The sequence below is a fragment of the Hetaerina americana genome, unplaced genomic scaffold (genome assembly GCF_022747635.1).
Source record: "Hetaerina americana unplaced genomic scaffold, ioHetAmer1.1.p SCAF_6, whole genome shotgun sequence".
Taxonomy (NCBI): domain Eukaryota; kingdom Metazoa; phylum Arthropoda; class Insecta; order Odonata; family Calopterygidae; genus Hetaerina; species Hetaerina americana.
Genome location: NW_027287205.1, coordinates 25,004,118 through 25,028,537, shown reverse-complemented (window position 1 = coordinate 25,028,537; position 24,420 = coordinate 25,004,118). Strand labels below are relative to the sequence as shown.

Sequence of the window (24,420 nt, the reverse complement as noted above, 5' to 3'; positions counted from 1 at the left end):
TAAAAGCTAGGTATTGATGTCATTTTCTATAATTAATTCTATTTAACCAAAAGTATGTAGTAAATATTGAAGAAAGACAAGATGATATAAAATGATTAAGGAATGTAATGGAAGGAAAATTGACGACCACAATTGGACAAATAATTATTTTAAAAACACATTTGGAAAAGATTTTATTATTGTATTGTATATAAATGCATATGGGGCTACAGTAGTCCAGGGATAGAGTGTTGGACTACTAACCGGAGGACCCGGGTTCAACTCCCAGCAAGCCTTTCTGGGCACCCTCAGCTCAACCCAAGCTTTGTGATTTTTTGGGTATCAGGTCTTCCTGGGAAACCATAGCCAGCACTGGGAAAGGAACTCACCCCCCTACCCTGATGTGTGAATTTCATACGCCATCAGGCTTAGTTTTGGGTGAACTCTATCATCTCCTACATAGCAGTCCTTAGGGTTGATAACTGTTTTTATGGGTTTCTATATAAATACATATGGATTTTGTACATTCCATAATTGGCATATGATGTTATAAGCTCTGGAGTTGTAAGGAAAGAAGAGGGAAATTTTATGAAAAAGGTACTTATTTTACTTTGGTGGCTTCATTGAAGTTGCTTACGAATTACTATCTCCCATAGAGTTCTCAAATGTCCATTCCATTGTTGCATGTCAACTATTTCTTCTTCTTTTAATGTTTGTAAACCCAGATAGCCTTCATCAACATTAAGTCAGTTTTCAACATTTTTAACAGTCAAGGATATTTCCGCTGCAGACTTCAATAGTTCCCGATAATTTTCTGGTTTTTATCCTGTGAAATGGGAATCTACCTCCTCTTCATGTAACATATTTTTTCGCACATTTTGAATAGTGGATTGTAGCCCAATTGAAGCAGATAGACTTCAAATTGCAGTTTTTTGTGTTGATTGTTCTCCTTCCCCTACTGTCTTCAATGTCATCTTCACTTCTCTCTAGCACTTCTAACACTTCATTCAAAACTTTTGCCTCTACAACCTCTTGCAACTATTTATTAGTCCTTGATCCATTAACCGAAATGATGAAGTTGTATTTGGGGGTGAAGCAAAGTACCTACATTTTGCCATCCCACTGGAGAGGGACTTGTCCAATATCAACAGTACTTTTATCTCATCCATTAGAATTCCCTAAACATTGACTTGGTATTTCACAGTTTCAGGGAAAAAGTAGTTATGGAACCAGTTTGCTGTGATAACCCCGGTAAACCATGCACTTGCCTAATGCCTATAAAGCACAGAGAGTTCATTTATTATTTTCCTCAGAGCTTGGGATTGTCTAAATTTTCCTACAGCAATGCCCTTCAACTTGTGGCTACCATCTGCATTAGCACACACAAGTCTAGTGACACTTTCCATACTGATTTTTATCCAGGAACCTTTGATTCACTTTGTAAAGCTTCTTCTACTGTATGTATTCTGGCAAAGCTCCCATTCACAAGCATGTTTTATCTGCATTTGACAGTTGTAAATCATAGCTATCAGTGCATGCAACGTTATCCTAAATGGTTCAAATGCATTACAATCATCACTAATGACTTTCATGACCTACTTTTTTATTACAATAATTATGTCTCATTATATTAACCACATAACCAACCACTAGTCGCAGTGAAGTTCTTTACATGTATTTGGCAAGTTCTTGTGCATGGATCCATGTTCTAGGACAACATTTTTGCCAGCATTGCAGTCTGCATCTTCGGGTCAGAAGTGGCTGATGCTTGCTTTCGCCCATCTTATATAGGTCTTCTGTTTAAAAAGGTGCACTGTGATTGGTCGACTCACATATTTTTGATAAAACCCATCTCCAGGACCTGGAAAGCACGTAGCTATTTTCCCTGTTGAAATAGTTGGGCCCCTTGGCTATTTCCAGGGCTTCATGAATGAGTCGTGAGGAATAATGAATTTCTTTAGCAAGCAATTTTGTATCTTCAAAGTTTACGTGGTTTCCGGGACCTGTCCAAGCATGCAGTGGGCAGGTGGAGAGGTATAGATTTCTATTCTTCGTAGCGCTGGTATGTTCCTGAATATAGCATTACCTCAAAGTATTAGCAGCTTTTACGTTGCATACAAAATTGTATTATTTATAATCCCCATAATTATCAATGAATTTTTTGCCCCCTAGATTTCAACAGGCAGAAAGGATTTGTTGGAATGAAAGTATCATCCTCCAAAAGAACTCATTTTGCCCTAAAACACTTTCCAAAGTAATTTTTTCACCCGTATTGAAAATAGGTGCACCTGGTCTCACTTGACAAGATTCAACAGCTCAAATGGGACCCTTTTTGATCACCCCCCCTACAGCCCAGATCTTGCACCTAGTGTCTTCCACATCTTCCTCCACCCTAAGAAGAGGTGTGGTCCTCAATGGTTTGAGGATAGTGAGGAGTTGAAAACGACTGACTGTGTTTTATTAATTCCAATCTCAAGTAGCTGATTTTTATGAGCCAAATTTTTAATGAAACATGTTCCTAGATATCACAATTGTGGTAATGTAAAAAAATTAAATGTGTACAAATATCAAATGGGTAATAAATATTTTCTTACCGTTCGTATTAGCAAGTTTTTTTATTGACATGCTCACTTTTAAAATACACCTCACGTAAGAGCTCCTCCTCCATTTATTCATTAAAAGTGAGGCATTACATTGGTACTGTTGTTTGCCGAGAAATGGCGGTGGGAAGAGTTCCCCTCACCTTCGTCATCCAGTCCAATACTTCTTGCCATTACCAAAATCTTGCTTTTTGCAGAATAAGAAATTATGTTACCCAAACTCTGGTAGTTACCTAAAGTGAGATCGTATTCTTTCACAACCAAGCATGAAACTTCAGTTTATTAGGCCTATCAGTTGTTTATTAAGTGTTTTTAGAAACAAAATTCTCAGCCTGTGTTGCAACTGATAATATTTGCTGTCACTTGATGACTCTCCATTTCATCACAGCGCATACTTTGTGACAGGTATTTTTATTAGGACATATCCTTCCTCCCTGAAGGTGAATGCTGCTTGAACGAAAATACTGGTGTTCATATTCAATGAGTTTGTGATTTTCCACAGATTTTATTTTAAGGTGCAATGCATTTCACTGCCTTGCGGCATCATCAGGTACAAGTTACATATACAGATTTTGAATATATACCCTTCAGACAGAGAGGAGGGGGGTTGGAAGTTAAAAGTGGAGGGGTCAGGGTTTTTCGGGAGGTCAAAGTCAGTGGTCATAGTTTTTTCAATTAAGAGAAGTAGAGGTGGTGGCACCTTGGTTACGACTGGGCATTGGGTCTGGTCTAAGGAATGGGAGGGGTAGGGGCATGAGGGTAAGCAAATCCAATGGTTTTACGCTCCCATCCACCTTTACCCTCCACTCCTCCCATACCCCGGACCAGGCCCAATGCCTAGTCATAACTAAGGTGCCACGGACTCTCCTGCCCTTAACTGAAAAAACGGCAACCATTGACTTTGATGTCCTGAAAAACCCTGATCCCCTGCCCTTTAACTTCCCGCCCTCTCCTCTGTCCGAAAGATATATATTCAACAGCTGTATGTGTGACTTGTACATAATGATGCCACAAGCCGATGAAAGGCATTGTATCTTAAAATAAAATCTGTGGAAAATTGCAAACTCATTAAATATGGACATTAGCAATTCCACGAAGTGAAGCCTGAAAGTGTAAATTATACAAAATACTGGTATTTTGGTTAGTTTTCTTCACTGTAGTCATTGACCTATGATTTTGCTTTTAAAAACTTTATGCCAATAGCTTGCATTTTTAATTTGTTTATGAAGTGTGCTCAAAACCTTCATCATTGTTCCTACAAAACTGAAAGGATCTCATAAGAGGATTCTCCTACTAACGCTGAGGGAAGTAGCAGTCTATAGGCAGGGGTACATATTTTTTGTATAGGTTAAACAAGGACTTGGAATCAGTGATTTGAAGAAAAATTAGTTCCGTTGGAGGGTAAGCTACTTTTATTCTGCCAAATCCTGTGTACTGTTTTCAGTGTAGGTATTGTCGTGAATTACAGGTATGTCCTGGTGATAGAATACCACATTTCCAGTTTTGAATGGCTTGCCTTAGTTATGGAAATGTTTCTTGGTGCGCGTCCACTGTGATTGCTGCAGGTACATAAAATCTACCATAAGGGCACATTTTTTGTCCAAGAAAATGGTGGAATCATATTCATAGCTGATAGGGTATGCTTCAATTCTAATGTCGTTGACGAACTCAAATGATGCCCCTGCATAGATTTTTGGGTTCAACATTGACTTAGAAAATCCACATAATATCACCCCTTAATAATAGAAAGTATTTCATCCTTCCCTCTCTTGCCTTTTTTTGCATTCTACTGGTTAAGGTAGGTTTTGGCTGGAAAAAATTTCTCCTGACCGAGAATAAAGCTTGAAATTGGGCACTAGAGTAATTCCCTCCTCATTCTGCATACTTCCTTCCCTACTGCTTTGGTAAATTTCGGTCCGGGAACTTCCAAGATATGTAAAGTGTTCCACCTGCTCCAGTTAATGAACTTTGTATTTTTTTAAACTATTGAATTATACTTCTACATGAAATATTATATATTTAACTTAGTCGTCATCTTTCTCAAAAACTGCTTAACCTTTGTTTTCATTACGTTTATTCTCATCCTCTTTCTATTGCATTGACCTTCCAATGCACTCAGAAGAGTTTGAAGTGACTGATAAATAAAGCCTGGTCATCCAAAAATCCATTTTTTTGAATTATCGACCAATTTTCATTTCTTTCTACAGTTCTTCCCATGCCTCTCTTAGTATTTCCTTAGCATATTTGTTGAAAAGCACAGATGATAATGAACACCCCTGTATTACTCTGTCTTTCTAACAGCTCATTAGGACTCTACATCCATTAGGACTCTCTTGTTGACTACAGTTTCTCCAGCCATGCTGCTGGTGTTTTCAGATCAGAATTGACAATGTGTTGATTTTGGTGTCTTATGCAGGGTAATTGGACCCTAGGTGGGCTCTGGTTGGTCAAGCCAGACATTTGGTTGTCAATCCTTAATATCCTCTTCGTGAATAATCTTGAAGATATTTCTTTCACCTAATAGTTCCTCACCTTGGGTTATTATTCATTTCATTGTGCTTTTTTTACCCAATTCTATGGTTTCCCCGATGCAATTTCTTATTTATCTTCATAATCTGCTCCTCTGTAGTCCATATTTTCCTTTGTCTATTTACATTTCCTTTAGTGTAAGTTGCAGTTCTCAATATCTCTTTTTTAAACCCTCTCATCTTTCTCCTACTCTGTCCATCTCCTTATCCTCACTGAGGAATTTGTTGGTTATATCCAGGCACTCCTTCCTTTTCATCTTCATTGAAGCCGAACTAAGAAAATTAAATTCATTAAAAATTCAATCCTCATCTATCTCTCTTATTTGATATCCCCTTGTAGTTTATTTTTCACCTTATTAGTATTTTATTATAATATGTGCCCACATCTCCTCCCAAGAAACTGGGCCAATTGGAATCTTGTTGCATACAGCTGTGCCTAAATTTGTGCCCAACCATAATGTAATTGAATTGATAAACTCTCTGAATTCCTTGGAAGTTTCTTCATGTACCTATGGCTAAAACAAAAATTTACATAGAATCCAATAAAAATGTCACCATTCAGGAGAGGGGCACAAATCATCATGATGATGTCAATATTTGCCCAGTTCTTAATTAGCGTTAAACCCAGGTTTGCTTGGTCTGCGATCAGTGATGTTTTCAACTGTAAAGGATTTAAACTAAGACTAATACCAACTATTAATAGGAGCAAAGTGCACCAAAACTATTGTCCATTATGCAATTCAGTCAAAGGGAGGCCCTAAAGATTCAGAAAATTTATAAACTACAAACATAATTGGGGAAGAAAGGCACTTCAACAATCATAGGGTAAAACATGAAGCCTAATGCTTCCTCAATGACATGGTGGTAGCCTGGTATGACTGGGTATAAAAAAAATTACCCCAGCACCTAATTATGTATCAATTATTAAAAAGAAAACATTTATGTGTATTTCTAAAAAAATTGGAGACTTAACTAACATAATTTATGAAGGTACATATTACTGATCATATGCACATATCGACAGAACTTGTGGAATATTTTTTATGCAGAAAACTGGCATTTTCACTTTAAGTTTGGCCAATAGAATACCTGGAAAATAGATAGACTCTTATGAACATGATGATGACAACTTAAGCAAACAAAATGCTCTTATTGTGCACTTCTCCAGCACAGGATCCATCTTCACAACTCTTGACTCTTGTCACCTACGGCACTAAAGTTTAATGTTACAAAAGTTTACCCGAGTTAATAATGGCTTGCCATTAAATGCAGTGACCATCCAAGGAATCTGTGGTTTATTACAGCATGGTCTCAGCAGTAAAAGGTAATGTAGGAAATCTAGTTCAAAAGTTAATCAGGGTTATACTTGATTTACTCATCCTAAGAAGCAATGTCTTCTGACAGCAGAGACCATGCGAATCAACTTGCCACGTAGAAGATTTTAACAGCCAGGAAAATTGAAAAGAAGGTAAGCACTTGAAGAACATTTCATATTCCAAGGCTGAATTGTGAGGACAAAAACGGCACAACCTAAAAACTAGCAGGAGGGCAATGAAAATTCCATTGCCCCTATGATGACAAATGATGTCTTCCAAAGAATTTAAGTGACCATAGATTCATTGTCGTTGGGAGGCTGTATTTAAGGACCTGGGTGAATGCGTATGTTACTTTATGGGGTCTTAATCCATTTAGTACTTAAAATGATTACGTAGGACAGAAGGCAAGAAAAACCAAAATGCTAACAAATTAATGCTTTCATTAGAATCAACTCATCTAAGCCATAGTTAGCAGTTATTATGGATACAGATTCATTATTATGCATTCATGAGGTTTGCATGAAACAATGTGCTTTATGTGAATTCATAATGTAATATAATCTAGTCTGGTGTGCAGTCACCCCCTGCCACACATCCTAGGATGGCTTGCGGGGTTCTCTGTAATTAAATAAAATAAATAAATTTGAGCAGATTTGCCTTTCAGTGGGTGTCATAGTGGTAGGAGATAGTAGTTAGTAGGTACCACTCAGTGAAAAAATTAAGCATGTGATTAGGCTGAGCCTCTTTGCATGTAAATAGTTCTGTGTCAATATTATGGTTTGATTCATACTTTATATAAAGCGAAGAATTCATATTTTTGACTAGAGAAACAATACACAGTATGCAATAAAAATTAAATAAATTATGGTGATTTTAATAGTAGCCTACGTTTGAGCCAATAAATCGGCCTACTGCACTTTTTGCCTGAGATGCAAAAGCTGATGTATTGACCTACCGCACTAAAAGGGTTAAGGATGCATGCGTTAAAACCTTAATTCGTGGCTTCCTTGACTGCTAGTAAAGACCTTAACCATGTTAAGTTGAGACTTGTAAATGCTGTCTTTTAAGCATACATTCAAGTCTGTGTATTTACACATGGTATGGATTCATCTGAGTGTGACTGCTAGAATAACAGAGAATGCCTTGGCTTGAATCCTAGAAGGAATATCAACGATGAAAACTTAAAATTTTCAATTTTATTCGATCTGGGGTAGGTACAATTCGGACTTCATGCATGGCCATTTCATGGAGAATCTTGGATAAGTGAACATAAGCTAAAAGCAGCATGAATATTGATACCACCTTGGTGATTTGTAATCCAGAGCTGGATTATGAGTCATGTATAGTTAGTTACCTGTGGCAGACCTAACATTTAGACATAAGGCAGTCAAACTTTTGTGTATATGCTAATGGATAAGTAATATTTTTTTGCATTAATTGCTTTAAGAAGGTGTTGTAACAAAAATGTAAAAATACCCTAAAAAGATCCTGTGTAAACATGAAGTAATGGTGCAATTGATAATATGATAGCATATGAGAATTAGGCAAGTTTTGACATTTTCAACCCTCTGAACCCATAGGAAGCTTTTTGTCAAGAATTGCTCAAAAGTTGAACTGAGGGGTCAACATAAGTTGACTCTTTTAAGTTCTGAGTTAATGCACATGGTAACCTTGATAATTATTGAGAAACCTAACAATCATTGGCTTTTTCTATTATTTACAGAGAGATAATGAGGGGGATAATGGTGGAGGGGACAGGGTCATTGTTGTTCCTGGAATTTCTTCACATGGTGACAGCAAAGGATGTGAGAATGGTGGAGAAGAAAAACAGGACAAGGGGTGTACTGAGGTCAGCAATGGAGAGGTAACAATCTCCTCTGGTTCACCCATTTCCATCGACATTCTCGGAAGTGATGATGGCACCCCCAAAACATTACTTTTGACTGCACCAAAGGAGGAAAACTCAAGCACCCAGGCATTGGCAATACTCTTGAGACCCTTGAAGCAGGAGGAGGAAGAGGAAGACCCATTGGAGGCTGTTGAACATGCGGTGAGAACCAAGTCTCTTCAGCAGATCCTGGGTGACCCACATGAGGATGATCCTGAGCAACCCATGACTCTATTGATGGATCCACCCCCAATGAAGAGGAAACTGAGGGAGGGAGAAGAGCCGGCAGAGGAAGACTCTGAGATCTTCTGCAACCGGATCCGTCTGCGTGCTAAGAGGGCCATGTTGGGCTGCATCAAGAAAACACTGGATGAGCTGGAGAAAATACAAGGACAAGAGGTGGAGGGTCAAGGGGAGACGGCACAGGGAGAACCGGGTAAGTGCGTCTAAAAATTTGTTGCTTCTTTGGGGTATCAAAGGACATGAAAATACCTTCATTCATCATCTTCAATCTGGATTGAGCTCTCAACCAGTTCTGGCATATTAATTCCCATCTTTCCTTGGTCTTCCCTCATTTCTTTTGTCAGTAGCCTTATATTGAAAATTATCCTACTTCCATCTGTTTCACACAGTCCTTTTATTTTATCATATTTTGTATTGTTTTTTCATAAACATCCTGTATTTTGTTTTTCCATAATATCTGTAGCGGAATCCCCCTAGTTCATAGGAGTACACTAAACTCCCTTGCCGTGGGTTATGCATGTCTGTCATCCCTTATGGGTTTATTGACTTATTGACAACTTTTTCCATGCTTACATAAAAAATAATGGTGCAATTGATGGTATAACAGGGCAATAAGTACAATCAATGTCAATTGACCAATTCAGTCAAACTTTCAACTCCCTTCCCCAAACTTGGGATTTACTTAATGCATTGCTTGGTTCTGGGACCTCCGGGACCCTATGTAGAATCATTTCACTTGTATCAGCTGAAAAACATATGTATTTGGAAAAAAATATTTGTGCCCTCCCAAATTTTCTCAATTTTCAATAAAATGCTAAAAATGTAGGGGATGTGAAAGAAGAAGATAATTGGAAGGATGCTTACCTTGAGAACTTTGATTGTCATACTTGGATAGTTTGAGGCATAATCATTTTGTAGAAGTGAGTCATATTATAGCAATGGGAATCATACTGAAGAAGATTAATTAACTGAAATAGCTAAATTTGACTTATATGGATCTGAGGTAAACATGTTGCATTTTAGTGGATTGGCTTTTATGTGCAACAGTGTTATTGGCCTTTTGGTACAGATATCACCACCATATCTTAACGGGAGAATGTTTGTCAGTCACTCAGAAATCCTTTTTGGGTCTATTATTTCAATGAAAGCTGCAAAATGATATTGTGCAATGAAAAATCTAATTATACTTGAAACTGGAGTACAATTTTTGGAGAAGACCAGAAATAAACTAGGAAGAAACAGGGTTTGCATTAGGTAGATACAAGGTTTGTATAAAAAGGATTGGGAAAATATTTTTCCTGACCTGGCCATCGTAGCACACTCCTACCATGCAGAGTCATTGGTGGTCTGACCTTCAACATGCACCAAGTGCCAATCTCTTACATGCATTTGTTCAGGCTAGATCATGTTTTTAGTGGACCCCTGTTGAGTGACTCAGTGCAAGCTCAAAATGCAGCGAACTATTGAACATCAGTATGCAATCAAATTTTGTGTTGCACTGGGGAAATCAGGTACAGAGACAATGGGCATGATTTGCCCAGTGTTCAAGGATGAAAGTATGTCACAAACTGCAGTTTTTAAGTGACACAAGTTCTTCAAAGTTGGCCAAGAGAGTGTTGAGGATGAGCCGTTGACATCCAGACGGCTCTACGGCCATTGACGTCAAGAACTGTTGACAATCTGCAACATGTGCGTGAAGTACTGAACTCAGACCATTGTTTAAGCCTGCACATGATCGTATTGGCCTTGATTAGATGACTGTGCAAAGCATCATTGCTGAAAATTTGGCGATGTGAAAGATCTGTGCTAAACTTGTCCCGGTCTTGTAGGATGAACAAAAGTACAATGGATTATCTACTTGCAAAGACCTGCAATGCGTTGAAGAAGACCCAAATAATGTGGGCATTCCGAACTTGGTGGTTTGGAGACTTTCCTATTCTCAAAAGTGAAATCCTCCCTTTAAGGACACTGCCATGGGACCCTAAGTGCTGTCAAAGAAGCTTGCATGCATATCCCTAAGGACCTACCTAAATTCATCTTCCAGGGAGCCTTAAAGTTGTGGAAAATCCACTGGAAAAAATATGTCGACACTCAAGGGATGTACTCTGAAAAAGTTTGAGGCATAGTAGCACTATCTGAAATAAATCTATTTTGCCAAAACTTTTTCTGATACTTTTTATACTCTCATTGTATGATTTAGGGAAGTATGATGAAGGATTGTGATTGAAGAGAAAGGTTTATGGAATACTTACAGCTATAGAAATTAGTGGTGGTGAACGCACACTTTCAGGACCACTCAAGGAAATGACATGCATGGAAGAAACAGAAGGCATGACAAAATGTCAAATTGACTACATACGAGGGTCATCCGGAAAGTAGTACCCGTTCGTGCCGCATGAAGTGCTGACGACGCGAGTAGCCGCTGGACGAGGTCAGATAGCTTCAGTGGCTTGTCTGCCTTCTCTGAGCCAAGTTGCGTGACGCTAGCATTGCCTGTGTTGTTTCTGTGATTGTTTACAATGTTTAAAAAAATTGAGAACGCCGCCAGTTGTGAAGTGAGGGCAGTGATTAAATTCCTCAATGCAAGAAACGTTCGCCCATGTGATATTCATCGCCAATTAAAGGAGGTGTATGGAGACAATGTAATGGACGAGTCGTCTGTTCGGCGGTGGTGTCGCAACTTCAACATGGGGAGGGGGAACACACACGACGATGAGCGTTCGGGGAGACCGTCTGTCATTACAGACCAACTGGTGAGCTCAGTTGACGAATTCGTGAGGAACGATCGGCGCGTCACAATTGATGACATCTGTGAGCATTTTCCCAATGTTTCTCGAACAATTGTTCATGAAATTGTTAAACACCATCTGCATTATGCAAAAATTTGTGCAAGATGGGTCCCTCGCGTATCTCAATGAGCTGGCGGCGAAGGACTATGCAGCAGGAATACAGAAACTTGTCACACGTTATGACAAATGCCTTAATTTGCTTGGAGATTATGTTGAGAAGTAGTTTAAAGTATCCTCTTTCAAATAAAATTTTTTATGTTTGTTAATATTTACTTTTGTGTCTTTATTTCACGAACGGGTACTACTTTCCGCATGACCCTCGTATTTATGAAGTTAGAGATTTAGGACTAAAAAAAAACCGGAAAAGTTTCCCGGGGGCTCATACCAGCAATGACTTCAATCCTTTGCTAATGAAGTGGCATCTGAAATACAAGAAGCCAAAGGACAAAATCAAGACCCAATTGGAGTTAGATAGATTTATGGAAACTGAGCTACTGTTTGGATTTCCAGCGGAAATTGGGGAAAGAAATGGAAAATGTATCAAACAGGATTGATTGAAGAAAAATGGAAAGAAATGAAGGCTGAAATTATTGGATGTGAAGAAAGCTGTAGGTTGAAGTAAATCTATCCAGAAGAAACCATGGATCATAGACAATGTACTGGACCTAATAGAAGAGAGAAGAAATTACAAAAACTCTAGTTTGGATATTTCTCACAAGGTTGAGAAATGAAATCAACTGAAAAGTGAGTAGAGCCGGAAAATAATGGATAAATAAATGCAGCATAACCTTTTTCACAGAAAAATTGAAGTAGCTTACAGAATTGCAAGACACCAATTCAATAAACACGGAGTAAATATCAATGCCATTCAGGGTAGCAATGTGAATTTTTAATTATTGTAAACCATTCTTGCTGAAGATTAAGCCAAAATGAAGAAAGGAAAGAGTGTTTTGAGAATCATAATGACGGAAAAGAATTTTATTCTAGGAAACTGGAAGATGAGAACACTGTCAATGGTAATGAGAAAGAATACTACATCCATCCTCAGGTCTGAGTTTAGCAATCCAATATTAAGGGCAGGCTAGGCACCAGGGACCAATGATGTATCTTCAGAACTAAGAAATAAATTCAGGGAATATTGATCTGACAGCTATGGAACCTAATATGTGAGAGGAGGAATGCTGATGTGCTTTAAAAATAATATGTGAATGATGGATGTGTATGATAGTGGCAGGATCTAGTTGGCGAAAATGAGCCATTATGCCAAAGAATAAAATTGTAATTCTCCACTGGTATTTCTTTAGTACAAAACATTTTAATGCTAATTCATTATCCTCAATGAATTAGTATGTAAAATATTGACATTATTTAGCCATCTAGATCCCACACGGATGCTCCAAGTATTGTGATATACCTCTAAAGGTTTATTACACTTGTTATTTACTAATGGCTCTTGAGATTCCACAGTATTTTATTTCATATACCTGTATAAGAGATGTTTTCTAAAAATGTTTATTTCAAAATTAAACATAGCTTCTGATTTCTAATTCTTTTAGCATCAAGTTAATCTTTATGCTTCTGATTTCTGGAAAATTGTACTGTTTACCTCTTAGGATGTTCAGAGGAGGAGGATTTTCTGTGTGATTTGAATTTAGGACTGCAGCTGAATGCTTATCACACCTGGCAATCATGTTGATTTATGAAGACAATTTGTTCATTGTACAGGCACAAATGTCGTGCAGTGACCCTCGGATTTTACAATTGTACTCATCGAGAATATGTGGTTGTGTGTAATGTGCCTAATGTAGTCCAATTTCTGGTGCTTTGGTTCCAGAATTTGCACCAGAGGGAGGGGAAACTGGGGAGGGGCAGGTGCAGGAGGTTGAGGATGAGGAGACAGTATACACTTGTGTACACTGTGGGCAGTCATCATACTCTAAGTCGGAGATGGGCTGGCACATGAAGGAGGCCCATGGCAGTGGTAAACAGACTTCTGAGTACTACTGCACCAAGTGTGACAAGTGCTTTACAAAGCGCTATGTCTACCGGCTGCACATGGAGATGCATGACATTGTGCAGCAGGAGGAGGAGGAGGGAGAGGAAGCAGCCAAGGAAAAGACAACATCTCAAAAGGGCTCCTCTCCATTTAAGTGTCAGTACTGTGACCTCCAGTTCTCAGGTAAGTGGCATCTCACCATCCTGTTGTTTTCTCCTGAGGAGGAAACTTGTGACTATTATTGCTGGAACTGAGGGGCTGACTGAAGTTATTTTGGGAATGATAATTTATTTACTTAGCTCATGGCTTTGCCTGAACTAATTAGAATAGAGGAGAATGATTCTGTTATTAACTTTTATTGCCATTGCCATTATTTTGCTGTGGTAGAGCATCATTATGAACATCAATCAAGTAAGTACCTGCAGGGTGTTAACCAGGTGTAAAAAGTGTGTTCAATAAATTATGGGAATTTGAGTTATGTGGAAGGAATTTCATTTATTCGTCTGTGGCAATTGCATCCCCTTCAAAGTTACCCCCATTAGTTATAATACTAGTGCTTTTTCCAATCCTCGAAACATTTCCGGAACTTGATCTTGGTATAGCTTTTAGATCTCTCAGAGATGCATGTATAATCTCATCTATGCTTGTAAAATTATGGCCCTTTAAGGTGCTCTTTATTATTGGGAACCAAGAAAAGTCACGCAAGGCCATGTCTGGCAAATATGGAGGCTGGGATATCATTACAGTGCTGTTATTGGCCATAAATTCACAAACAAGCAGTGAGCAGGTGCATTATCGTGATGTATAAACCATGAATTTTTTAGCCACAAATGTGTGCATTTTTTTGTATTGCTTCTCATAAACAACATTGAACTTATAAGTAGGATTCTTAATTGATTGTTTGACCTTGTGGCAAGAACTCATGGTGAACTATGCAACATCACTAATTTCCTGTTACTTTTGAGCCCATCTCCTATGTAGTTTTAGACTTATGAGGAAAATTTTGCAATAAATTAGCTGCAATTTGGGGGACTTAAATGTATGCAGTGATCTCTTATTATGGGATTCCTTGGTGACATGTTTCCATGATTAGGGTATTATTTTTTCAGTCCCTTTCATAACCCGTGTGAATTGTTTAGCAATGTAATTATGCATATCTCTAATGTCATTCCACTAAAGACCAAATTAAAAATTTGTCCATGTGTAGGCAGTTAACCTAGAGGTCAAATCAATGTAAAATATATGCAAAAAGATACTTTCTCAGAACAATAGATGGGATCTTAGTGATTTCAACTATTAAAGCCTATGTTTCTAATTTGCTCATGTGGGTAAATAAGATGTTATCTCTATGCATAATAATGAAAGTTTTCAATGCATGTTTTTATTATCATCTCATTTACAAGTGTACAAATAGGTAATTTAGGACTGAATTTTTTAAAATACATGGATCACAAAACCATCCCATCATTCCTTAAGGCCTGTATATTAAAAATTAAAGTTTATAAAGTTATGCATTTTAGTCTTTGAAATCATAAATTGAATCCTCAGTGAACTCTAAGAGGTGATGTACGAGTACAGCTAATTCCAAAGTTGTGAATGGAAACTGCAATTACCAAGATTAACCATGAAAACCTTTCAAACATGTAAATTGATAACACTAGGACAATTTCGACTTGTCATGCTAAATGAACAATATAAATGTAGTTTAGCCTCATGAGAATCTATTTAAGTGGACATTTTATCTTAACAGGGAAATCAGCTCTGCTCTTTCATGAGGCATCCAAACATCAAACATGTCCGCTGTTCTCTTGTGCCCTCTGTTCTAAGAAGTTCCTCACTGAGGAGAAGAAGGAAATACACCAGAGCCTTTGCAGCGGCAACAGACTCGAGTGCGAGTTGTGCCACAAGGAGTACAATGTGGGATCAATCACACAACACATGCGTACGCATCGAGGGGAGAAACCTTATCTCTGCGCAGAGTGTGGCAAGACCTTCAGCCAGAAGGGAGACTTGAAGCGTCACACAAAGCAGATACATATGGGGTTGGAGCCTGCCAAACCGTTCCTCTGCTCTTACTGCCCAAAGGTGAGTGAGTACTGAAATAAATTTGCATTTACTTCTGAATTATAACAACCAAGGGGAGTGAAGTAAAGGAGGGCTAACTGTGTCATCGTTAATTGCCAGTTCCCATGCAAGCTATTGAGTTGTGTAAAGTAGCACTTATAATGATATTACCAAAGGAAATAACTTTCAAGATATAAATATGTATGGAGAGCAATGGAAAGCCTTTGTTAACCCTTAATAAACACATGATTGAAAGGTAATGTAAGGTGATTGAGGTCTAGACAAGGTCATTAAGGATTATTTATTTAATATCAGCCACTCATTACTACAGCAAATAGTGATGATCATACTCTAATCAGATCGGCTTATCTGCTGAGTTCATCATTGCATTTACTTCTGATTCCATCTGAGATTTTCCTAACGGAATATTTTATACTGCCAAGTCCCTTTGAGTTAAAATTACAAAAGAATTAGGTCAGTGAAATGTATCGTCTCTCAAAATCTAGTGGTTTATTTGTAATATTTTGCATACTGAAGTAATTTAAAGCCCTACTAGCATGCTGCATTAATGTAAATCATTGAATAAATCTCTCTTCTTCCAGACATTTTCTGCACAGAGCAAGCTTAAAATCCATGAACGCTCACACACAAAGGAGAAGCCTTATTCATGTGATGAGTGTGGCAAGGGGTTTGCACACCTCTCCACGCTTCGCAAGCATCGTGAGAACAGAGAGTTTGCTTGCCTGCCTGTAATAGAGCAGGCAGCAAAGCCATACACATGTGCAATCTGCAAGAAGGGTTGGGACCAAAAGTATGCTCTCACCAAACACATAGAATGGGTCCACGAACAAAAGAGGCCCAGTCGGACATTCCCTTGCCCTTATTGTTCCAAAGTGTATTACTGTCGCAGCCAACTCACGTACCATGAGCGAACACACACCAAGGAGAAGCCATTTGTCTGTGGCATCTGTGAAAAGAGCTTCACGTATAATAGTGTACGTAAGACACACATGGCAAAGGAGCATGGCTTAAAAAGGAGTATCAATGATGGGCCTCGGTGAAGGAAGTTGCTGTCTTGCTGTTACCATTCTTATGATAAGAGGAAAATGAGGTGAGCAGGCTGTTTTTATGAAATTTCTATTGTATATCACTTGTTTCCATGCATCCTTCCGTCTTTGCAAGGAGAGCACTGCCCCTTGCATTCACCCTTTTTGACATACTTCTTAACACCCTCCCTCCGAGTCACTCTCTACTCTCACCCACCCCTCCCAGTTAGCATAGGCCAACCCTCTTCTTCACCATCCCCACTCTCCCTCTCTTCATTTTTTAATTGCATTTAAATTTTAAATTAATTTTTTTTCTTCTTTCTTCTTTTATGTAGGATTTGAGATTCCTCTGGGAACACCATATGCAGTCCCTCATTATGGACTGAAATTCTCAATTGGCATTGATGTCTTCAGTGTTACGTCTGCATCTCCAGTCCATTTTGCATGATAGATTGATAAATATAACAACACGATATGAATTTTATATTGGGCTGTTTATTCTGAGAAGGCTGGTAGGCATGCTCACATACTGAACATGTTCTTTCTTTGATCACTCTTGACCAACTTTTTGAGTCATTGTGTGTTCAATAAGGAGTACCAAATGGGAGAAATAAAATAAAATGAGCCAGCCTTGTACATTCCCAGGTTAATTGTTTTGTTTGTGCAAAGAATTGTATGCAGGAATGTATAATCAAGTGCATAAGTCTTATTGTCTTATTGTTACAGGATATTTTCATTAAAATTTTATAGCTGGACTGTTTTGACCTTAAGATAACAGTCCAGAGATGTTAATAACTGATAAGCCTCAGTGAAGTAACTAAAATATCAAAAAAACCTAACTACTGAGTAAAATGTGGAGTTACTGAGTAAGAAGACTGTATACTGTCCTGCTCTTTCTCAAAATAATTACCCATTTGATGTCACTAAATGTGAAAATGTGTGTAATTGTTCTTTATATTGTATTTTTATTTTATCTTCAAGTTTTGTTTTTGAATTATATGATTACTTCATTCTACCATAATTGTAATGTGCCAAAGTATATAAAGTTTATGTTGCTCCAAAAGGCAAAAAATACAGATTTGTGTGTCATTTTAACCTGTTTTCTCTCCAACTTCTGCGAATTGAGGATTTTGGTTTGTTTTTTTCGCCTATGTAAGCCTCATTATGAACAAAAAATTTCAGTTATAAGAAGTGAGAGTAGTACTGCCATTAAAATACACTTTGAAATGCTGCATTTGCAGCATTTAAAATTTTAAAATTCATTTTCCTTGACTGTGATTTGAACCCAGATCCCTTGATGTCCAGCTGAGTGCTTTAGTGAGTTAAGCTACGGAGGTGTTCCCTTACATTCAGAAATCAAAACAAAATATTTAAATGTAAGTGAGCAGGTGCAGGGCTCAGTATCTTAAATGGTTAATGCATTCTGCCGGATATAGAGGGAATCTGGGTTTAAATCCTGGTCAAGATGAATGATTTTAACACTTTGAAATTGGTGCATTTTAATGCATATTGGTGGATGACTTTATCAAAGTTACTGTCCTGGCATCTCCCACAGTTCTTTGAATAACACTGTGATAATTAATAGCATTTTTTCACATATTTATTTGAAGTTAGGTTACAAAGTCACTCCATCATCAAGTGAAGAGAGCATACTAGTGCCACATTATCATGTGGGCATACTTTGTCTAAGCATCTGTGCAATTATAAAGACACCATTGGCAAGGATAAGGAAAGTGTATATGAATATGTGTAAGTGCAAAGTTCAAAGCTTTATATTGGTCAATAAGCTACAGATACAAACACAGATATTTCACCACCAGAATCAGCATCAAAATTGCACCATGGTAAGGAACACAACATCTATGGTATCAAAACTCTCATTAGAAGTAAAAAATATTAAGAGTAGAATAACTGATGTCCTTTCCCCATTTCCTGAACATCCTACCTTTACCCGCCTATCTCTAATGAATACATATGACATTAGTAGTCGATTGCCTCCCATATTGCTTTAATGGCTACAACTTAATGCTATAGTTAGAGCTTTAACTCCCCCCTCCTGTCCACCATCTTCAATTACTGCACTCTAACATCCCTTCCACAATAACCAGTAGCGACTCTCAACACTGGCCAAAAGCACCTCTCCCCAAAGTTGAGAGAATATCTGGCTTTCATGGTTATGAGAAACTGATGACACTGCCCCATAGGATATCAACCCTGAAATTCCTGAAGATGGAATTTCCCTTGAATCTGTGTATGGATATTCCCCATATTGCCACCCCTAGCCAATTGCGAACCGTAATCCCTATACCTTGTTATTACTAAGGATTTTCCCCATTTCCCACCCATACCTCAATTATGGATTCCATAATAAATGTAATTTTAATTTTTTTCAGAGAAAAAGATAAAAGCCTTCATGTTTTACTTAAATTTAATGAAATCGGTAGTGAATTTGTGGCAATTATGGATATCCATAATGAATATAATTTTAATTTTGTTTTAGAACAAGTTTACTTTCCTTAAGTAAAGTTACCTTAGGTTAAAGAAGTATGAGTGGTATATGTAAATCAACCATGGTGCTAAATTATTTTTTATGCATTTCCTAGCCCATAAGGCCTGGAAATACGGTCAATTAGTAAAGGCCCATAAGAGACACCCTGATTTTTCAGGTTAGAATTTATAAAAGATACTTGGATCTGACAGAAAAGGATCAAAATATTTTGATATGAACACTTAATGTGAATTAAATTGAAAGTTTAATTAAAAAAATAGCAGCTACTCATATCAATGTTCATTCATTGTAGCTTCCCAGAAATTTGTCATCACTGCTGCAAAATCATTTCTTCACTTATTTTCCCTAGAGTTTTCTAATTCCTTATTCAGTTTCATCTTCACTTCCATGTAGCTCATTACTAATTTCACATTTAAAAAAATATTATCTTAGTCACTGTTCATTTAACTTTCTGCCAGGACTTTTTCGATCACAGACACTAGAAATCAATGGCCATTTTATTCTTCTCATTGTTATGAGATCATGAATTGGTGCCTCATAAACTTTCTTTTGTATTCCAGTGAAATGCCTTTCATCTGTCTTGTTTCTGAAGGATTCATGACTTCCAGTTTAAATGTAATACTGTATGACAATCTGTTGAGATCCCATGATGTCATTATCATGTTAACTTTTTATGCATTGCTAAGTTTCTGTTATTATTTTGATAATATCAAAATTTGTGTTAAAAGCAACATTTTCTTTACCTCTATGACACACTCAAACTACTTCAGGTTGAATACCTACAGGGTTACCTGAGGTATTCAACCTAAAGGCCACCTGTATATACACCTGAGTTTATCAGGAGATATGCTGACAATGTACAAAGTCTGTCCACAAAAAGATGAGTCTGGTCTTTCTACGTGCGAACTGCTTTATGGATCACAATAATTGAGGTGTCACCTTCTAGCAGCATCTGTGAGAAGTGAAACATTTCCTTGTTTGAGGCCCTATCAGCTTGTTTCCGCACAACAGTAATTCTTGAAATGTAATGAAATAATTGACTTTGTAATTCCACACACTTTATTTAAAAACACACGACCCAGGTTTCGACGTTGAACGTCATCATCAGGTCTGACCTGATGATGACGTTCAACGTCGAAACCTGGGTCGTGTGTTTTTAAATAAAGTGTGTGGAATTACAAAGTCAATTATTTCATTACATTTCAATATGTTATGCAAATTCCACAAAGTTACGCCTGAGACAACAAATTTTTTTACAGTAATTCTTGTCTGAGCTTGCACATGCTTTCTTTACAAATTCTTGTATTTGTGGGAGGTGTTAGAGAAGCAGCACATGTGCATAGAGTTTCTGTTTAGACCTTCTGAAAAGTGCAATTGAAACTAATGCAATGATTCAAGATGCATTTGGCAATGAATCTATGTATGAGTCTGACACAATATTTTTGTTTGGTACAACCGCTTCCAGTCTGGACAAACCTCAACTGAAGAAGAACCAAGGAGTGGACGACCATGGATGTCAACAAATGATGCCCATGTCAACAGTGTGAATGATTTAGTGTATCCAAACTGCAGGTTAACTGTCAGTGAGATTGCCAATGAAGTTGGCATTAGTGTTGGATTGTGTTTCACCATTTTGTTCGAAATACGTAATATTGAATGAGGAATCCAGCCTTTTAATTGAAAATATTCTTTTAGATTTATAAATTTGCCATTAACTTTTGAAGCTACACAAATGTTGCTAAAAATGTAATTACTTTAACAATTAAACTAATTTTTCTAACTTAGAATTTTTTAAATAGTGCAGCAATGGTAAATTTAAATTCTGGAATTAACCCAAAAACACATCTCATACAACAATTAAATATTTATTCTATTTGTATTTTCCTAAAAAAGTTCAATTTATAAAAACTTATGATTTCTCATTTTTAAAACAGGCCTTGGTAGCACCATTCTGCCTTTAAGTGTCGTCCCAATGATGAACCTTTTTGCAGTATGCTCCAGTCTACAATGGCGCACTCATGCTACAGCTACTCACCATATTGGACTACATCGAATAAGAATTAATGATGTCAATGCTCACCACATTGGATTGAAACATCATGGAAGAATGGAAACTGCTGCACTGGAGTGAAATTTCTTGTATTGAAGACATTCTATTTGCCTGTATGCTCTGTGCTACATACTGCCACGCCAAGAAAGCGACATCACTTAAAATTGAGTTATTGCATGAATTATCTTTCTGAGATCCTCAGCATTTACTCTCAACTATAATTTTATGAATTTCCTTTGTATGCACTCTACAAATAAATTTTTCAAATGAAACTTCAAAACACTTAATAAAATTTCCCGATCTTGGAGGTGGGATTTTTTATGATTTCAGAATATTGACTTTATTGCTTTATTTACTTTGGGCTTGATAATTTTGTTTATCCTCTGACATGGTAAAAATTGAAATGGTAGTGACATAATTGTGATACCAATAATAAACACATGTACACGTACTTCAACATTAGGAAGCTGTGCTTAGTTTGAACACTTATGAATTTAAAAGGCAAAAGAATGCCTAAAAAACTACCATTAAATCCAGCTAAAAGCAGACAGCGTTGAGAGTTAAGTAATTGTATGATGCTTAGGGTCACAGAAAAAATTATCTGGCAAAAAACGGTGAGGGAACGGGAATGAAATGAAAATAATATTTAAATTATTATATTTCATCAAATGGTTCGAAAAATGCCATAAATATTCAAAATCACCTAAAATATCATAAAATTAAAAGAATAATTTTAAATTATGCGATAAACACGGATAAAAACGCGAAATGACGGAGTTCGGAGTCGCCGAGAGCAACAAAAACGCTGAAAAATGTGGGATTTTCTGAGATTTGTATCCGGCGAACATAATACGCTAGGAGGTATCCTCGTAGAATGCTCCACTTGACTTCCGCTCCTGGTACTACGGGAAATTGCCTCACACCATACCACTAGTCGCAGGCGGCCTATTGGCCCTTTCGTCAAGTGGGTGGATCCTCGACCCTCCCCGGGGAAAACTGGCCAATCATAATTTTTTCTGCTCTCCTGAATAGGGGGGTGGGAGATGTCACCGGATAGGCTGATGCCCTTATATATTTTCTGAGCACTCGGCCTCCCAGTTTTTTCAGCCAATGGGGTACTAGCGGGCGTGAGCGAAGGGGGGGGGGGATTTTCCAGCGGTAACAGGAGTATGAGTTAAGTGGAACGTTCTGCGAGGATACCTCCTAGCATGTTAGGTTCGCCGGATACCAAATTTCTGAAACGCCGGATTTTCACCGTTTGTTGCCTCCGCCGCTGGCGTCGAGCTTCGTTATTTTCCTGCTTCAGTTCATATTTAATATATACAATTATTATGCCATAACTTTACCTTTACTATACAAAATATTCTTCTCAATATGTATTCCAGGCATATGTAACAGGTATATTATGTAATATATCAGAAAATAAACAAGTTATCTAACATGTATTTATTACCAAGCGTTTGTTGACGTCGTATTTTATCTGCAGAGCGCAAAAAAATATTGTGCGAAAATAAATAATTGTTTTGGACGCTAAAGTTTCAATTAAGCAATGCATATTTATTAGAATGACCATTATTAAACCCACTCATTAATGTGGAATAATTCGCTTTAAGGAGATTACGTAAATAAACTCTCGTTTAAAACTGGCTATGAAATAAGATTCCTAATACAACATTGATTCCTCATTCAATATTACCTTATAAAAATGTGGTCATGAGAGTAACTTATATTTGTCGTGCCAAAAGGAATTATTTACTTCGCAAAGAAAATATATCATTTGGAGGTCTAATTATGACTTAAGCGATAACTATTGAAGATATTCATAGTTCATCGTTTCCATAATTCGGATATAATTGCAAGTGCTATTGCAATTTAAAAAATTAAAATAAGGGAACGCTGATTTTTGTAATCTCTTTTTTTAAACTATAGTTCCGGCATTGTAACTCACCAAATATTACGTATACATGGTTTAAAAAATTAAAGGCATGTATTGGCGAAGAGCTCGGAAGGATATTTAAAAATTTGGCGATAAATAAGAAGAAATTAGCGAAATGACTTTAGTTTAGCCTCGCAAACGCTGAAAAATGTGGGATTTTCTGAGATTTGTATCCGGCGAACATAATACGCTAGGAGGTATCCTCGTAAAAATGCTCCACTTGACTACCGCTCCTGGTACTACGGAAATTGCCTCACACCATACCACCAGTCGCAGGCGGCCTATTGGCCCTTTCGTCAAGTGGGTGGATCCTCGACCCTCCCCGGGGAAAACTGGCCAATCATAATTTTTTCTGCTCTCCTGAATAGGGGGGTGGGAGATGTCACCGGATAGGCTAATGCCCTTATATATTTTCTGAGCACTCGGCCTCCCAGTTTTTTCAGCCAATGGGGTACTAGCGGGCGTGAGCGAAGGGGGGGGGGATTTTCCAGCGGTAACAGGAGTATGAGTTAAGTGGAACGTTCTACGAGGATACTTCCTAGCATGTTAGGTTCGCCGGATACCAAATTTCTGAAACGCCGGATTTCGCCGTTTGCGCGGGGTTGCTCCGTCGTCGCACTTTGTTTTCGAACTTTATTTTCCTGTTTCAGTTCATATTTAATATATTATCAATGTGCAATTATTCCTTTATCATAGGTATATGAAATATTTCATGAAATAAAAAGGATATAAATATGTTATTACTTGGTCCGTCCAAGCCGTCTTCTGTAAAAAGTCGCCAAAGCGCATATAGCCTCCTGACCAGATCAGTTAAATTTTCAATATTTTTGTTTAATTTGTGGGTAATATTAATTGATTTCCCTTGGGTTTTTAAAAGTCGTAATATGAGTTTATTTTGAAAATTAATGTAATTGCCAAATTATTAATACTTTTTGGTATGGATCATGGGCGTAACGTAGGGTTAGTCGGAACAACAGATAGTTAATCGGATGACGTTTACACTTTTACCTAATATTTCGTACGTCGATCGTGATCTGTTATCATTTGCTAATCTAAAGGCTAACTGGCAGCTACTGGTAATTTTCACATTTAGCTCCCGATGAAAGGTACAACAACGATGAGAGCCTGGTGAATTTATTTGGAAAATGTCATGTTTATTTTGCCTTTCTTCTATACGGTCTGATGTTTGTTTCTGATTTGTTCGATGTTTACTTTTTGAACTCTTGTTCTGTGGATATCGAAGACAAGAAGTCCACAGCATTTAGCAAGGTCTACTGCATTAATTATGACATCTACTTGATTACCTTTAATTTGATTCTTGTAGAAGTATACTTTCATGAGTCTTAAAACATTATAATCCAAGTTTTCGGGACATGATTGTATTTACTTCTTTTGTGTTATAATCAAATGATTGCCAAACTTTGACGTCTAGTTGGTGGCTTTTACTAGCAGAGTTTAATCCAACTTAATAATCCG

General features: G+C 37.5%; 2 protein-coding genes across 2 annotated transcripts in view; both read left to right on the top strand.

Annotated features, from left to right (window-relative positions):
- LOC139695282 (uncharacterized) overlaps positions 1 to 13,283 on the top strand; it is a 39,179-nt gene extending 25,896 nt beyond the window's left edge. The window contains exons 9-11 of the mRNA XM_071593978.1: positions 8,147 to 8,747; positions 13,178 to 13,211; positions 13,244 to 13,283. Of these exons, the coding sequence (XP_071450079.1) occupies positions 8,147 to 8,747; positions 13,178 to 13,211; positions 13,244 to 13,283 (675 nt within the window). The remainder of the gene's footprint in view (positions 1 to 8,146; positions 8,748 to 13,177; positions 13,212 to 13,243) is intronic.
- LOC139695142 (zinc finger protein OZF-like) lies at positions 13,236 to 17,475 on the top strand. The gene is made up of 4 exons (XM_071593790.1): positions 13,236 to 13,522; positions 15,090 to 15,424; positions 16,006 to 16,514; positions 16,785 to 17,475. The coding sequence occupies exons 1-3, from the start codon at positions 13,291 to 13,293 to the stop codon at positions 16,462 to 16,464; spliced, it is 1,026 nt and encodes a 341-aa protein (XP_071449891.1). The 5' UTR covers positions 13,236 to 13,290; the 3' UTR covers positions 16,465 to 16,514; positions 16,785 to 17,475.
- Positions 17,476 to 24,420: the final 6,945 nt, after the last annotated feature.

Coding starts and splice junctions, on each gene's coding strand:
- LOC139695142 (XM_071593790.1), top strand. CDS start 13,291: ATGGGCTGGCACATGAAGGAGGCCCATGGCAGTGGTAAACAGACTTCT. Junction 13,523..15,089: donor CTGTGACCTCCAGTTCTCAG/GTAAGTGGCATC, acceptor TTATCTTAACAG/GGAAATCAGCTCTGCTCTTT. Junction 15,425..16,005: donor TCTGCTCTTACTGCCCAAAG/GTGAGTGAGTAC, acceptor CTCTTCTTCCAG/ACATTTTCTGCACAGAGCAA.